At 44.1% G+C, this 17,435-nt stretch overlaps 1 protein-coding gene across 6 annotated transcripts in view; it reads left to right on the top strand.

Annotated features, from left to right (window-relative positions):
• Positions 1–1,806: 1,806 nt before the first annotated feature.
• The window catches only part of bicdl1 (BICD family like cargo adaptor 1), a 25,196-nt gene continuing 9,567 nt past the window's right edge, over positions 1,807–17,435 (top strand). For 2 of the 6 annotated variants that reach the window (XR_014119958.1, XM_081707873.1), the window contains exons 1-4: positions 1,809–2,711; positions 3,750–3,965; positions 15,976–16,092; positions 17,285–17,296. Coding sequence is in view for 5 of the 6 variants with exons in the window: in XM_081707873.1 (XP_081563999.1) it covers positions 2,376–2,711; positions 3,750–3,965; positions 15,976–16,092; positions 17,285–17,296 (681 nt within the window). In the remaining variant the exon portion in view is untranslated. Of the gene's footprint in view, positions 2,712–3,749; positions 3,966–15,975; positions 16,093–17,284; positions 17,297–17,435 lie in introns of all 6 variants that reach the window. The other 4 variants (XM_081707870.1, XM_081707872.1, XM_081707871.1 and 1 more) reach the window with 4 other exon arrangements.

Here is a 17,435-nt window from a genome sequence, read left to right as displayed (position 1 = left end):
ATAAATAAGAGATTAAATCCTAAATGTCGGTATGAACATGTCAGCGGATCAGAACGCCGTGATGCTGAGAGAGGAAACAGCACTGCCTAGTGTTTTTGTGACTAACTGCACAGTAAAGGTGAGGGCGTTTATGTAATCGCAACGATCTCTTTTGGAAGAAAATTGGTTTAACAGCCTTTGGAAAAAAAGAGCAATGCGTAACCGCATGAAGCCTGTGAAGAGAGTAACAAATGAGGCGGGTCAGGACGATGACTCACGACGACAGAATACGTCCATAAAAAAGATTACAAGGGACAGTCAGTTCAGCAGTGATGGTGATATGAAGGCACTAAATACATGAATCTATCTATCTATCTATCTATCTATCTATCTATCTATCTATCTATCTATCTATCTATCTATCTATCTATCTATCTATCTATCTATCTATCTATCTATCTATCTATCTATCTATCTATCTATCTATCTTTCAAAATATAGGTCCAGGGGAAAAGGCAACTAATTTGCAGGCGTATTCCACCAGGGGGCAGCATTGTCCTTTCTCAGCTGTTGATTGTAGTGGCATCAGATCGGGAATATTTCTGTAAAATACATGAAGCCAGTTAACTGTCATTTAATACGTTACATAAAATAAAGCCATTGTTATTGCATTTGTATTTTTGAATTTATAAATAAGTGTAAATCTAAATATATCTATATATTTTCAGTTAGAAGTAGCCTATAAGAATCTAGTCACACAGAAAAAAAATAAATAAATTATATATATATATATATATATATATATATATATATATATATATATATATATATATATATATATATATATATATATATATTTAAGAACAGAGAACTAGTTCAATTCCATTTTATATAGTCGAAAATGGTAATAATATCAAACATTTGACGCGAATTTACCCGTTAATGGTTACAAGGCACACTGATTGGAGTGTAACGAAAGACGCTGGTTTAATTCATTTGTGTCATCTAAAAGTGCCCTAAAAGTGCCACAAAGTGCCCTAAAAGTTGTTTTAGCGTCACTCCAACCGTGACTGACTCACGACGCCAAATGACCGGCAGCTGTCAGTTGTATACACAGGAGAGCAGGTGTACATAGGGCTACAATGCAGATATTAAATCAAAAGATTGTTTGGTTTAAGTCACTTGACTACCCTTTAAATGATTATTGACAATGTTCCGATGGCATTTAATAAAGTTATTCATTATCCACAAACTAGGATGAAACATCATAAAATGAAAAAAGATGTAAAAGAAAATATCGAGGGAATATATAGGCTGCAGAGTGAAATAGATAACCTCTCTTAGCTGTGCTGTCTGGTGTCGGAATGGATTATGGGACAGAGATTTGTTTAATCTCCAGTGGATTTGTAGGCTAAAACCCTCCTGTGGAATAAAGGGGTACTGACCACATTACAGTAATTGCTGAGGGGGTATAAACTTAGCAGTATGGGTCGCCAGTACGCTTATCATTATAATTAAAGACAACCTTCCGTTTGGTTTGTTTATGGGTGTGTGTGTGTGTGTGTGTGTTTGTTTGTTTATTTATGCACTCGTGATTGCGTCACGCACATCCTGATTCACCATGCTCAGCATCTTATAAAAATACACACATGCATAAAAGTTGTATTGCAGAGAAGATTCGGGACATTTACACGAAACATACCAGCGAGGACTGAAGTGTGTCGAGTATTGCAGCGGTAACACATGGCGTTATCGCATTCGACCAATCGGCGGCTACGGCTGACAGGTTGTGTGACTGACGTCATGTGTGCGGCGCGTGCGAGGGATGGAGGAAGGTGGGCCGTTCGGATGCTCGTGCACGGACTAAAAGCAATCTCAGGCCGGGGACGCGCGACATGCCTCCGGTGTGAAGGATTACAGATATGGGGGACCGGGGCACAGGGACCGGCGCTTCGGGGTGGACACATCGACTACCGGCTCGCGTGCGTCAGGGCGGCTGACGTGACGAACGGGCGCTTTCTGGACTACCTTTCCCCATCTAGCCGAGACATCGTGCAGCCGTTCGAGCGGCTGGATTTCTCTGGGTTGCTGAGGAGATTAATGGCCTATATGGTTTGGTGACACGGATTTGCGCATGCTGTCAAACCCGAATACCTCTCGAGGACATGAGCTGGCCAAATACAAACGCTGGAGCAAATCTTAAAAAGTGGATATATCCTTTTTGTTCGATCGCTGGAACACTGTCCATGGCGCTATCCTGGTTACAAAGCGGATCAGGTCAGATCGACCCAGTGAAACAGCGGGGCAAGCGCTTATAGAGCAGATCCTCTCCCCTCCTCGCCCTCCGCTCCACGTCGTCTAGGATTTCAGAACCACCGGAGCTGGACAGCGACCGTATGGCGCAAGCGCTGGACACCAGCCTGGCAGCCTCTCGAGACGCAGGCGGATGCCAGACTCGTGCGCCGCTGCACGCGGGTCCCGGAGGTCTAGGCATGGCGCTCGAGGAGGAGCTGGCCATGCTTACCGGGGAGCGTGAGGAGGAGGACGCGCCGGAGCTAAGCGCCTTGGAGGCGCCTGGGAACGTGCAAGACGCCGATTTATTATCGCTCTTCCGACAAAAAGAGAGGGATTTGGTTCTAGCTGCTAAACTGGGGAAAGCACTACTGGAAAGAAACCAGGACCTCACCAAGCAATATGAGCAAATGAACAGGGACCTAAACGAAAAGCTAGAGGTAAGTCATTTCACATGGGTGTCCAGCAACAGTTATAAAACTGTTTCACGCACAAAGGCCATCATTTAATCATATAACACCGATATTAGCAACTACAGCTTTTAGCACTTTGGGCTTAATGTATAGCAGAAACATAATGATGTTGTTCAGCCACGTAGACCAGCCGGGACTGGCTGTTCAGTGCGTTTGAAGGCATTCAGCATACTGTTCTACGTAGCTGGATTAACGAAAGGACGCGTTGAACACATCTTAATCAATATACACATAAAACTATGCTTTTAGACTGCAGCAATGCACACAACTATAAGGGTCTGAAATGTTAGTGATCCGTTAGTGGTCCAATAAAAGGCATCTATTTCTATTTCTGCGAATTGTGCTTAATTTATGGTGCTCTTAAATCAACAATCCAATATATCTGGACCCCTCTTAACAGTTTAACACAGAAAAAAAACATATACAAAGTCATACCAGCATGGAGTAAGGGCCCCTTACAGCCAATCAAAGGCAAATTAGCCATGATACAGGAAGTTTCGCCATGATTCTTCCAGATACTTGTTCACCCAGAGTCTCCCTCACACATGCACATGGAGTGGAGCTGGCCAAGTCCTAATCCAAGAGCAGCTGCATGAACATCTACAGCCCTGCTGCCCTGCAACCTCCGGCCCCCATTCATGCCAAACCCTGACAACCTTCGGTAAAAGTGTCCCGAGTGAAGCCTGCATGGCGTCGGCTCCTCCGGGCCGTCCGGAAGGCCAGAGCGCTGACGTGTGTCACGTCCGCGTCTGCTCTCGCGTCTTAATCCGCGCACCATCCCATCTCCCTTTGGTGCTGACGGTGCCGCTATTCTCGATTACCTCCAGCTCTCAGTTCGACTACGCGAGGCCGTCGGCCCCAAAGAGCGCTCGATCGGTTGTTAGGAAGTCTCACTGACCTCTAGGCCTTAAATCCCGTTCAGTCCCCGAGGACCTGAAACAGCATGGGCCTGGACCATCCCCGTTCATGACTCTATGTGACTCTGTGTGTGTGTGTGCCCCCTAGCACCTGGAGCAGGAGAAGTACGAGCTACGGTGCCGAATGGAGCGGCGCGAGGGTGAGTGGGAGGGCCGCGTGGCGGAGCTGGAGGCGGACCTGCAGCAGCTGCAGGGTGAGTTGGACCGGGAGCGGGCACAGCTGCGCGAGGTGGACCGCGGCAAGACACGCGCCATCACCGAGCTGGCAGACCACAACCAGCGGCTGATGGAGCAGCTTAGCAGGGTGAGCGGGACTCACGGGCTGGGTGGGGTTGGTATGAATGGGGATAAGGGGAGGTGAGAATCATGAGGGCAGGGGAGGTTTATCCTGGGGGATAATGGGTATTTTGGGCTGATGAGGAATTAGGCTCGCAGGAGTGTAAGCGTGTTTTCAAAAGGATGCCGCATGCGGGAGTTTTATGTCAGGTTCGCGATGTGCTAGAGTTGCATGTGCAGCAATAATAAGGTCATAGAAACTGAAGTGAGATTGTAGAACCTGAGTTATACAGACAATAGTTACAAACATAGTATTCCCACATAGAAGAAAACAGTGTTGTAGAGAGGTTTGTGTGTAGTACTCCTGGAGGTGCAATATTTAGTATTAGAACCTATTATCCTAGAATATTTTGAAACTGAATGAATCAGGATACTTAATTTTTGTCAAACTGACAAACTAATCAAATTTTTTATGCATTCATTCAAGTAAATAATTTATTTTAGCTTTTCTCAATCACTTTGGTGAATTTCTCAAATCATCATTAACAAAAATCCTTGGCAAAACTGCATGTGTATTTCATGAAACACTACGTACAAACATCACCACATGGATTACCTACAAAAGCTCGTAACTTACTCAGAATCCTTATTTTATGTCTCAGACAGGTTCTTATGTCATTGTTTATGAACAAGGTAGTCAAAATAATTAGCCACGTTGTCAGTATAACCATGCACTTGTACCATGTACGAGTATTTTCTGATGGCTAAGGCTTTGATGACAGTGAGTGAAAATTCACAAGGCTTCACATTTTCTGTGTGACGTGTATCAGCTTCAATAGTAGTTACGTATTATCGTATGTAGAAAATTGTTTGCAAGAGGCTAGACAGTATGATTTATGCTTTTACAGTTTGTACTATCATTTGTTGACAGACGTGCCATTGTGATACAGAAAAGAAAGACAAGGCTGTTGTACAGGACACACACACACACACTCTTCAAACACACACTCCCCTTTATACACACATAAGTGAAAGTCAAGATTAAACAGAACAATTCACCAGTCCAGGAAGCATTTACTAAAATATACATTTACAAAAATATTTGCTTGACAGACTATGACAAGGCTTTAACACGTTTGAATGGAATGTCTTGTGCAATGACCTAATGCTTAGATTTTTTGGGGCGATAACTCTTCTCCAGAGAACAGAGAAGTAAAATGCATTTTGATCAGCATGACATAAGTCACTGATAATGTACGAAACAGCAGACATTATCATTCGCATGACTTTAATACAACTTGCGTTTATGTGTGTGCATACGTGTGTGCACACATGACTAGATTGTGTGGAGGCTGATCAAAACAAGTCGTTTTGAGAATTTCAATTCTGATCTGGGAATTGCCCCAAAGCGACAGAGAAACACTGTAATACTCCTGCAAGACTGGTGGATTTCTGCTTTTACTGTTAATACTGTACTGGTGCGGTATATACGATACCAGTTCTGTATGGTGTGCAGCCAGGTGACTACACCACCACAGCCTTGCTGGCCTACTGACCTTCTCGAGATGGAACCATTTCCAGAAAGATGCAACAAACAACTCTCATAACAGTAGTCGCGGTGTTACATAAACGGGCATAGAAGTGTTGCAGCGAGGGTGATGGGGTGGGCGTCTTGTAAGTCCTCCCCTGGTCGTCGCGTTGCTTCCGAGCAGTCACTCAGCATCAAAGGCTTGGATCCGGATACGTGCGCAACCTCGTGATCTAGCAACAACAAAAAAGGAGGCAAAACTCTGCCCGTTTCGTTTTATTAGTGGCTTCACTTCTGCCTGTCGGTCCAAGCTTTCCATGCCATGACCAAATAGTATTGGGCAAGAACATTTTAGCCATTTACATTACACATCAGGAATAGAAGCAAAACATGAGTATCTGAACTGGGGGGGGGGGGTCACCATCACAATACGTTAAGATAAAAGCACAAAAACCAACACGTTCAGAATGAACGTAACCTCTTACACACAAGACTTACTTATTATCTTAAGACGTATAATTCAGTGACTGCTGTGAATTATTAAGAAAACTTACATGAAAGAAAAAGCGGTCACAAGACTGAGCAGTGAGCATCCAGACCGTCTGTTATGGTCATTAAGATGTAGGGGTGGAAGATAATAGAAGTTGTTAAAAAATATTAGATAAGATACTGGTTGCTGTTGAGTTCCAAAACAAAGAGAGATGCACAGATGTTGCGCAACAAGTTCTCAGAGGAACAAGACATGTGGCACATCCTGATGAGCTTGCAGCGTGCACTCGGTACATGAGGCAATTACCAGCCCGTGTCCTGCGAGGCCTGATTCTTCAGTTCCACACCAGGGTTTGCGTGATGAACAACAAGCGCATCCTGACCCATTAGCGGTTCAGACAGCGCGCACGCGCCTGGATTAAGATTTATGCGATTCTCAAATTAGGGAAAACCAGGAAAATCGATAGTAGGAAAGGGTAACCTAGGAGTTCTGCGCGGTGATAGAAAGTTTTGAAGTTTGAGGTTTGTTTGACCTCATAATACTTTTTTTCCCCCTTGTGGGCTACTGATCAGGAGAAGCCATCCAGCCAACCTTGAGTAAATTTAAGATGTTATTTATTACACATTTAGGGCTCCAGTGTGTTTTTTCCATCAAAATCCATGAACATTCCAGGGAGAGAGCAGCACATGAATGTTAGATTAGGTCATTAACCTCAGGGTGACCATGAATGTAGCTTGCAAATGTAGCTACTTTTTTGTTGCAATTGTTAAGAATATTCTGGATCTGCACAGTAAAATTGAAATGAACCCACTTGTACCTACAGTTAAACTGGGATCAGGTGAACAGTACCAATTGAGTGCTGGCAGCTCTACAGTGAGGTTCAGTGGCAATTTAAGTTCATACAGATTGAGTTCATGTAGGTTTGTTTTGAGTGGTCTGGTTTTGGGGTGGAGTAAGAAGGTTTTCGTTAGTTCTGGGCAGTCAGTCTGTGGGTGATGTTTCGAAATACATATATGCAGAATGTGAGTTCTGCTGCAGACAGTGGGGTGAGGTCCTTCTCAGCTTGTGCTGGAAGAATGCATTAGAGAGAGAGCGAGAGAGAGAGAGAGAGAGAGAGAGAGAGAGAGAGAGAGCGAGAGAGAGAGAGAGAGAGCGAGAGAGAGAGCGAGAGAGAGAGAGAGAGAGCGAGAGAGAGAGAGAGAGAGAGCGAGAGAGAGAGAGAGAGAGAGAGAGAGAGAGAGAGAGAGAGAGCGAGAGAGAGAGAGAGAGAGCGAGAGAGAGAGAGCGAGAGAGAGAGAGAGAGAGAGAGCGAGAGAGAGAGAGCGAGCGAGAGAGAGAGAGAGAGCGAGAGAGAGAGAGAGAGAGAGCGAGAGAGAGAGAGAGAGAGAGAGAGCGAGAGAGAGAGAGAGAGAGAGAGAGAGAGAGCGAGAGAGAGAGAGAGAGAGAGAGCGAGAGAGAGAGAGAGCGAGAGAGAGAGAGAGAGAGAGCGAGAGAGAGAGCGAGAGAGAGAGAGCGAGCGAGAGAGAGCGAGAGAGCGAGAGAGAGAGAGAGAGAGAGAGAGCGAGAGAGAGAGATTATTCATTCATTTATTTATATAGTTTTTATGGGGTTTTTGTTAAATATTAATGTTGTTTTTCACTTCATTTTACATACAATTTTACTTTTCTACTGCTTTGGAAACACTGTGTAATTCACAGTCATGTCAATAAGGCATTATAAATTAAAATGAAGCAAACGAGAGAAGGAGGGAGAGGGAGTTGGTGAGGAGAAAGAGACCAACAGACAGAAAGAGAGAGAGCGAGAGAGACAGACAGAAAGAAAGAGAAACAGAGAGAAGCTTCTGTTTCTCAGCTGTTCCAGGCTCCAGGCCCCAACAGAAATGGTAGCAGAAGCACAGCAGAGCAGAACTCACACCCAGACATTTTGCATAGCGCTGAATTATACAGCTTAACACCTCTGCCTGCAGTACAACAGGACAGGATTCCATTATTAAAACAAAAGTGAAAATACACAAAACATATTTCTGTGTGGGTTTCACTAAATTGGATTCATCTTAACATTTATTATTTTAAGGCTCAATTTTGGTTTAATTAAAGAACACTGAAATGGGGATAGGTATAAGTGTATATAACATATATATAACACGAGACACCATACAGTAGTATTGCATTTTAGGTGCATGTTCTGCACCTAACACATGTTTTGTGCTGCTTCTAGATGATGGAAGACTGATTGAATTTGAAATTAATGTATTCATTCCAGAATAGCTTTAATATGTAGGACAAATGTAGTTATAGTACTCCAATTACCATATAGTTCTTCTGTATCCCAGGAGTGTGTTGGTGCAGTATAAACACAGGCAATATTATATCCCTCTAGGTTCTAATGTTTGCTAATATGGCCACCTAATCATCGTCTCTGTATAACTGTTGTAGCCCTGCAGTACTCCCGGTGTAACTCTGCCATCTTGGACAGAAGAAGTTGTACTCACAAACACTCGCTAGCGCAGATCTGGCGTGTGAAATGTCGGTCTGCAGTCCTGCATGTGCTTTTACACCCCTTTAAGTCTTGCACCCATTTGAATTGTGGGTAAACCGTGTTGACTCTATGCCTCGCGCTGCCGTGCACCTTGGCGGCGAACTGGAATGCGGTTCTAAAGAGGTCAGACGGTGAGTTGACCCCGTGCGCGAGAGAGAAAGAGTGGGTGTTCCTCTGGGTCTAAGCCTGATCAGGATGCAGGATTATTGTGGGAAGATCAGGATTTAGTAGTAAGGTCTGTTTCTGCTGCTGCTGCTGAAAACACTGTGGCGCCGGTCCAACACTGTGGCGCCGGTCCATTTTATCTCTGCTAAACTGTAGGATCTTCTTTTCTCTCTCTTTGCAGTGTTTCTCTGATTATATCTGTAGAGAAAAACTGTGTGTGTGTATATTTGTGTCTGTGTGTGTGTGCATCTTAAGCTAATGTAGCGTGCCGATACATTTTTGGAATGGCTGGAGAGCTCGCCTTGAAAGTAAAGACAGTTTACACCATTTTTGCCGATAATCACGAGACCACAGCTCCAAGCACAGCGGGGATGATAGTCAGGAGGACTGTGATTAGTCACGCTTAGCAACTGCCTGGGAACTCGGCTTATATGATGATCTCCACGCTCCTGTCATTAGCCGGTGCAGATACAAGACCGCTGAATGGAAAGCAAGATTCAAGATACACTTTGACCTGGAAGAGTATCTATGCTCATACTTACACGCCGAGAGGGCCTGTAGAATTTTGGACTGGTCACTTAGTGGCTCTGCAATGCTCAGTGCTGTTTCAGTTACAGACAGTGGAATACAGACAATAAAATATATTTTTACGAAACACTAATGCTGCCAAAAGACACATTTTCTAGGCTGTCGATTATACAGGCATTCAAGTATTTCCGTTTATAGCTGTTGCGATCTTAGCAGCCCAAATTCAGGAACACTTTTCCCGATGATCACTAAGCTAAATACACTTGCGGCTGCATTGTGTTGAAACACTGCAGACACTGGTGGACTCTGATCAACAGGGGGCGCTATAACAGTAATTTTTGCAGTCATGATGCCTGTGTGGAATATTCCAACACGACAAACAGAAATGACATGTTATCAAATATGGCTAGTAGCTATTCAGTATTTAGCTGGCATTGTACAAACTTAACACTACACAGGAAAGGCAATGGATTTGGGAAAGAGGCGATGAATATGGATAAAGGTGCCTCCAGGTGTCGTGGTAGTATATGGTAATGGCTTTGTGCATGGTATGGCATCCTGCGTTATCAATGGAAGCACTTGTAGCCAGTCCTTGAATTAGCTTGATCTCCAGATCTCCGAATGTGGTACGCAATTTTATTTGTTAATTGGACCTGATATCTGCTCATAGATACACTGATCTGCTCACATCTGATAAATCACAACAATAATTTAATTAGTATTGGCATTATAGGCAACCAGTAGGTACAAATCTGTTTACCAATCCTACAAATCATGTTTTAGTAATATATCAGATGTGGTTGAATACACCGTATTCCTACAAAGTCTTCCAAAACAACAACAAAAGTCAGTATTTTCAGGTAGAACACAAAGTTTTCTGTACTCCTTGCTGACATGTAACAAAACAGAACATGTTCCATTGTAGTAAATGCAGACACTGTCATGAGTCGCCTTCCATACTGTGAAATTGAGATGACCTTGACCCTGTGATGCAGGCTACAGGAAGTGATATAAAAGAGGACTGCATGAGGCAATAGTCCAAGAGCTGGTGGGATTAGGCTGTAATACTGTAAGTACTTTTTACTTCAAACATATTGCCAAAGACAAAGATGGCAGTATATAACATATTACAATATACCAAATAAACACATAGAACATAGAGAGTGAGTAGGTTCCAATAGACGTTTATCAAGTAAACATATATACTTGTATAAACAATTAGACAAAAGCATATTCTTTACCATACAAGAATAAAGATGAACTAAAATTCTAAATTTTTGAAATGTATTTTCATTTAAATAGTGATTTGTATAGTGATTTTTGTAGTGTTGTCACAAAGCAACTTCACAGAAAAAATATACAGAGAAAGAATCCATAATGAGCAGGCCGAGGTGTCTGTGGCTTAGGAAAACTCCGAGAGCAACAGGAAGAAAACTTCAGGCTCAGAAGTATCCTTCCTCCTCTGGTCAAAACCAGACAGCAAACATAAGGAATAAAGTTGCTTTTGCATCTAACTTTTATCTCCCTAAAACATATGAGAGTAGATTATAATCCTTAAGGAATGATGAACAAATATTTGACAGAGATACTCTGATTAGTCAGTGAGAACAATCAGTAGTTCTATTCAGACAGAGTGAAAATGTGTCCGTCAGGATTTCCAAAATGCCTAAAATGTCTAGGATTTGTTTGACACTTTCTACAGTTGCCGTACACTGTACGGCTGTGTTTACATTCCTTTGCCCGCTGGTCCCGCCTTCTTGTACAACATAATTGGTCAGTCATGTACACGGCCAGAAAGAATACATGAATTTCACATTCTGTACGTTCTTTTGTATGACGCCTTAGTAAGGCCAAAAAAGTGCTCAGTCACATGATAGTGACAGTTGACAGTCAGGGCTGGGGTCTGTTTTGTCTGTGTACAAATGTGACAAAAAAGGTTTTTTACGCTCTTTACGATTGCTCCCCACCACTCTGAACAAATCACTTTTTAGGCGTGTAGGTCTAATAAAACAAATAGTAAAATCATATCTGACAGAAATATAGTTGTGAAGTGGCCAGAGTTTGTGTAGATTCCCACATATAGATTGCATCTGTCTTGTTAGAATTGCAATAAAACATTTGAAATGTCTAGTGAAGTAGTGGATTTTTATGGCAACTTATTTTCATTCATTCTATGACCATGAAAATAAAATTTTTTATTGTATACATTTCTTTTTAAATTTTTTTGTGAGGAACAGCTGAATGGAGAAAAATAAGACTATTTGGTTAGTAGGCATTTGTTACTGGTCCTATAAGTACGTCTAATAAAGAAATTGGTTATAAGTGATTATGTATGCGTGATACACACCCTACTCCCCCTAATATCCTAATTCAGACTAAACACAGTCTAACAGGTAAAACCAGTAAACACAGTCTAACAGGTAAACCACTAAACACAGTCTAACAGGTAAACCACTAAACACAGTCTAACAGGTGAGCCACTAAACACATTCTAACAGGTGAGCCACTAAACAGTCTAACACGTAAGCCACTAAACACATTCTAACAGGTGAGCCACTAAACACAGTCTAACAGGTGAGCCACTAAACACAGTCTAACAGGTGAGCCACTAAACACAGTCTAACACGTGAGCCACTAAACACAGTCTAACACGTGAGCCACTAAACACATTCTAACACGTGAGCCACTAAACACATTCTAACAGGTGAGCCACTAAACACAGTCTAACAGGTAAACCACTAAACACAGTCTAACAGGTAAAACCAGTAAACACAGTCTAACAGGTAAACCACTAAACACAGTCTAACAGGTAAACCACTAAACACAGTCTAACAGGTGAGCCACTAAACACATTCTAACAGGTGAGCCACTAAACAGTCTAACACGTAAGCCACTAAACACATTCTAACAGGTGAGCCATTAAACACAGTCTAACAGGTGAGCCACTAAACACAGTCTAACAGGTGCGCCACTAAACACAGTCTAACAGGTGAGCCACTAAACACAGTCTAACAGGTGAGCCACTAAACACAGTCTAACAGGTGAGCCACTAAACACAGTCTAACAGGTGAGCCAGTGCCAGAGGTAACTGGCCATTCACTAAAGTCTCCATGGTAACCAGGAGCAGGAGACAGAAGTGTGGATAGAACATTCAGATGAGCCAATCAGATAAAATTAAGACAGAAACCCTTTATTGTTGATCTATGTAACATAATTTATTATTAATATTTTATGTGTATTAATATTTTATTCATGTGGAAGAAGTGACTTAAAACTATGGCACATCTGAAGGCAAGGAAGCCGTGCTTACAGGTGATCTGTTATAAGACCAAAGTCCTAATACTTGTCCAGGTAAATGTGCAGGAGAATGGGACATATTATATCATGTACGAGGGCACTACTAGACATGCGCCAGTATCTCCATGCTTAGAGACACACAATTCAGACTTACACACACAAAACATATCTCACTGTCGTTTGCTGGCCTGCACGCAGGAACTTGGGAAGTTGACAGTAAAGCCCACCTACTCAAGAGAAGCAGTGTTTACTCACCACAGTGAAATGAAGAAGACATGACTAGTTTAAGACCTTGTTTATGGTTTTCTCTTCCCATATGAGCTCTGTGGGTGTGTGTGTGTAAATAATTCCTGATGTGCCATCCCTTTCCCTGTATTGGGAGCAAATCTTAATTCCGTGCTCTCCGCACAAAGGCGTCCTACCTCCTGCACTTCTGACTGCTCTGCTAAACGGAACAACGGGAATCCTGCATCCGCAGCGTTCGGCAGACAGTCCCTGTCCGGGTGACTTAGAGATGCGTCAGCGTGACAACATGTGTGTCTCATCAGGAACCAAACGCATGACCTTGGTGTTGCTTGCACTCAGCACTGTCGATTCTAGCAGCTCTGCTGTCTCATGCTCCAGGCAGAGCTAAACCTGGTTTACTCCATGATGTTCAGAAGCCTGAAGAAGTTTGCTGCAGATTTATTGTGTTCACAGCTTGTGGCTGAAATTCGGAACATTGGGTTCATTATATCACAAATGGTGTTTCGTATCTCCTGAGTACTAATTAGGTTTGGAGAGAGTGATCCTCACCATATCACTGGCACATTTGTGTAATATTTCATTAGAGAATATTGTGTCTGACTCATGAAGGCAATAAGATTCCTGTAGCACACGGTATGACTAAGGAATTTCAGCACGACCAATCACAGCTACTTCTGGTTGCTATACCAACCCTAAGTGTCATGTTGAAGTCCACTGGTTACTATGGGGATGTAAACACCCCCCCCCCCCCCCCCGATACTACACCCACGTCTGTGCATAATAACTTCCAGACAACCATAAAACATACTGTCACCCCCTCACCCCCACACACACTACTGCAAACAGACCTCAAACATTAAAAACATGATCATATGCCCAGTCAGGCACAGATGAACTGTCCCTTGATGCTTTTGTACTTGATTATGGGTGACCGGACGACGGAGTTTGCTCTTTAAAGTGCAGACCAGCTCCAGATAAGACAAAGAAACAGTGTGAGGTACGACACCCCCCTGATCCTTCCGCGTTCTTTTCACACGTGACCCTGCTGCCCGGGGGTTTGGCACACCACGCTGTCGCGTGCAGCGTCATGGCGTGGTGGGACTCGTTGGCACATCTGCCCACACGTGTCAAGACTTTGAGGAGACATGTCGTACCAATCCGAACGGATTATGACTAATTGCTTGTGATTACTGGTATCTCTTACGTTACGGCGTTAAGGTCGTTTTTGAAAGGATGAGCGCACTACTTTGGCAATAGCAACAGCTGTAGGAATAAGTGCTGGTAGCCTTGGGATATATTGTACATGTTTGCACATTCAGTTTGTCAAATGGCAGTAAATTTAGTGAAGGAAGGCATCTCATAAATACACACTTACCACAGTACAGTTACTTGTTAGCTGGGTGGCTTGATTAGAAAATGACCCAAAGACATTGACTGACAGTCTCAATTTTCTCGACCATTCCAGCTGGACTTAGTGTCACAGCATGTTTTAATCCATACCGGAGGTGCAGTATTATTCTGCAACGGTCTAAAACCTGCGTTGGATTAATATTTGCCAGGAGTATCTGTCAAAGCTAGCATTTCTCTGGAATTATTGTATCTTGTCCCACAGTTAGACTTTTCTCAAAGGTGTGAATGAGAGGTAACACAGGCGGGGATGTTGTAAAGTAAGACTGTGTATGTGAGGGCTGGCCAGGTTACACTCTTTGGGCTTTTGCCGCTCTGCTCATCTCTTGTTTACGTCAGTAATAGGCCCTAAACACACCGTAACCCGGCACACATGGTCCCTTTCTGCTCAAGGGGTCTCTTAATATGTGTATTGTAAAAAGAGTTTTTAACATTTTTGCAGTATTTCTGCTCCATGCAACCACTATATGGTCCAGTTTAGTCTGATCCGATCATACTCTCTAGGTATGCACGTGACCCAACAGGACTTAGACCTCTGGGACACATTCTATATCTCTAAACCTGCGTGTCTGCGTCTGTTTGCATGAAGCTTTAAGACTCTGACTGGAACTTTCAAAGATCAGACTGTTCTCGAGCCCTAAATCCTCATTCCGCTGCTCTCTGCAGTTGTATGATTATTACTGGAAGTCTACAGAGCTCTGAGCAACTTCACGCTGACCCGAGCTGTTACAAGTTGTATATTCCCTTGTTTACCAATAGCAAGACAGCAGGCTTTCCTTTACAGGACGTTGTGTAGACCACCGTCAAAGGTCAGCACTTTGAAAAAAGTTTTTTAAAAAGTGGCCGGGCGGGGGGATGTGCGGAATCCATATTTTGCTGCTCTTCAAAACAAATAATTCAGTGAGTAAGGGAACGGATAGCAAAGGAGATAGCTATTAATGCAACTTCTGGTGTTTTAACTGAATGTGTGAGACATATATTATGAAGCAATAAGCTAAAGATAATTCATAGTCTTGCTGTATTTCTGACAGAATTCTAAATCGCTGGAGCCAACAACTTGATTTAGAAACAACTGGGATTCGTCCTGGGTACTATGAGCTGGCAGCGACTAGGTTTTCAGGGTTGCCATGGTGATGGCCGGCGATGACACAACACTTCTCTCGCAGAGGGCAGTTTGGCTTATGCTAATGTGTCTCTCCTGGTCCCACATCAGCTGTGCAGTGGCCTGATCGGCTCCATAGCCATCTAATACGCATAGTCAATAACGCCTGCCTGAATAATACATGTGATTTTTTTTGTGTGTGTGTGTGTGTGCGTGTGTGTGTGTGTGTGTCAGAACTCTATGATACTCTGTATTATTGCAGGAAAGGTATGAGTCACAGTCATAGAGCATGGGGCTTCTTTTCTGTTTCATTACTCTGGATATAATAAAATAAAGTATCTCGTGAAAGCTCCACAGTGACGTTTTGTGGAAAAGAGCCTCATCCCCCTTCTCAGTCCTGGAGTGTTCATGCCTCCCTCTGCCTTGACGCAGCAGAGACCTGCAGACAGAAATAACTAGAGCAGGTAGCACAATGGCAGAAAGCAAGTCTGAGCAGATTATGGGTCAGGTCTGGGGATACCAATGTATGGATTCTACATTCTTCTACGTCACAGCACTGTGTCGAGCTCACTGTCTGTAGTGTGTCCCTTGACCCAAAATGGTGATCAGTTGAGCAGAATATAGAGAGGTGCAATGTTTCTGTCTCGGATAGCTAGGCACTAAGCAACACTGTGACCAAAAACTGAGTGGGCTCCTATGGCAAATGGTCGCTGAATTGCGTGTGTGTCCTTCCACAGGCTGCTGAAGTGGAGAGACAGTTGTCCACTCAGGTCCACTCTTTGCAGGATGACTTTAGAGAGAAGAGTGTCTCCACCAACCAGCACATGACACGTCTAGAGAGCCTACAAGCGGAGGTGAGGCATTATGGGAGATGTAGTTTTCTCTTATGTAAGGCATGGGCTAAAGCAAAACTAACACTGAACTGGGACGGGAATAGACTTGCTCTATATAAAATAAATGTTGCTAGAATGTCAAAGATTATGTGTGTGTGTGTGTGTGTGTGTGTGTGAGTGTGTGTGTGTGTGAGTGTGCGTGTGTGTGTGAGCGTGCGTGAGTGTGTGTGTGTGAGTGTGTGTGTGTGTGTGAGTGTGTGTGTGTGTGCGCGTGTGAGTGTGTGTGTGTGTGTGTGAGTGTGCGTGTGTGTGTGTGTGCGTGTGTGAGTGTGTGTGAGTGTGCGTGTGTGAGTGTGCGAGTGTGTGTGTGTGTGTGCGTGTGTGTGTGTGCGCATGTGTGTGAGTGTGTGTGTGTGAGTGTGTGTGTGCGCGTGTGAGTGTGTGTGTGTGTGTGTGAGTGTGTCTGTGCGTGTGAGTGTGTCTGTGCGTGTGAGTGTGCGCGCGCGTGTGTGTGTGTGTGCGTGTGTGAGTGTGTGTGTGTGAGTGTGTCTGTGCGTGTGAGTGTGCGTGTGTGTGTGCGCGTGTGTGTGCGTGTGAGTGTGTCTGTGCGTGTGAGTGTGCGTGTGAGTGTGCGCGCGTGTGTGTGTGTGTGTGCGTGTGAGTGTGTGTGTGTGTGTGAGTGTGTCTGTGCGTGAGTGTGTGCGCGTGTGAGTGTGTGCGCGTGTGAGTGTGTGTGAGTGTGAGCGTGTGTGTGTGTGCGCGTGTGAGTGTGTGCGCGTGTGTGTGTGAGTGTGAGTGTCTGTGCGTGTGAGTGTGCGTGTGTGCGTGTGTGTGTGCGCGTGTGAGTGTGCGCGTGTGAGTGTGTGTCTGCACGTGTGTGTGTGAGTGTGCGCGTGTGAGTGTGCGCGTGTGTGTGAGTGTGAGTGCGCGTGTGTGTGTGTGTGTGTGTGCGCGTGAGTGTGAGCGCGTGTGAGTGTGTGTGTGAGTGTGCGCGTGTGAGTGTGTGTGTATGAGTGTGTGCGCGTGTGAGTGTGTGTGTGTGTGTGTGAGTGTGAGTGTGCGCGTGTGAGTGTGCGTGTGTGTTGGCGTGCGAACATTTGGGCCTGTGTTTACATACTGCTTTGTTTTGAAAAAGCTTGCCCTTTCTCTGTACATAAACCCCTCTGCTGTTTCTCCTTTAATTGTTTTGGTTGCTCTCTCCTGCTGGGAGCAGCAAGCGCTAGAAGTAAGTGGCTCTGCTCCCCTGCCCTGCATGCCTCACTCATTAGCTGTTCCATGCTCACCGTAATAAAAAAAGCGAGTAGTGTCTCTGCCACACAGGGGGCTAAAACCAGGCGAGCGTTGAGCAGGGACGTCTCGCTCAC

This window comes from Electrophorus electricus, chromosome 25, assembly GCF_041902795.1.
Source record: "Electrophorus electricus isolate QZ-2024a chromosome 25, ASM4190279v1, whole genome shotgun sequence".
NCBI classification, from domain to species: Eukaryota; Metazoa; Chordata; class Actinopteri; order Gymnotiformes; family Gymnotidae; genus Electrophorus; species Electrophorus electricus.
This window is presented reverse-complemented; position numbering and strand designations above follow the sequence as displayed.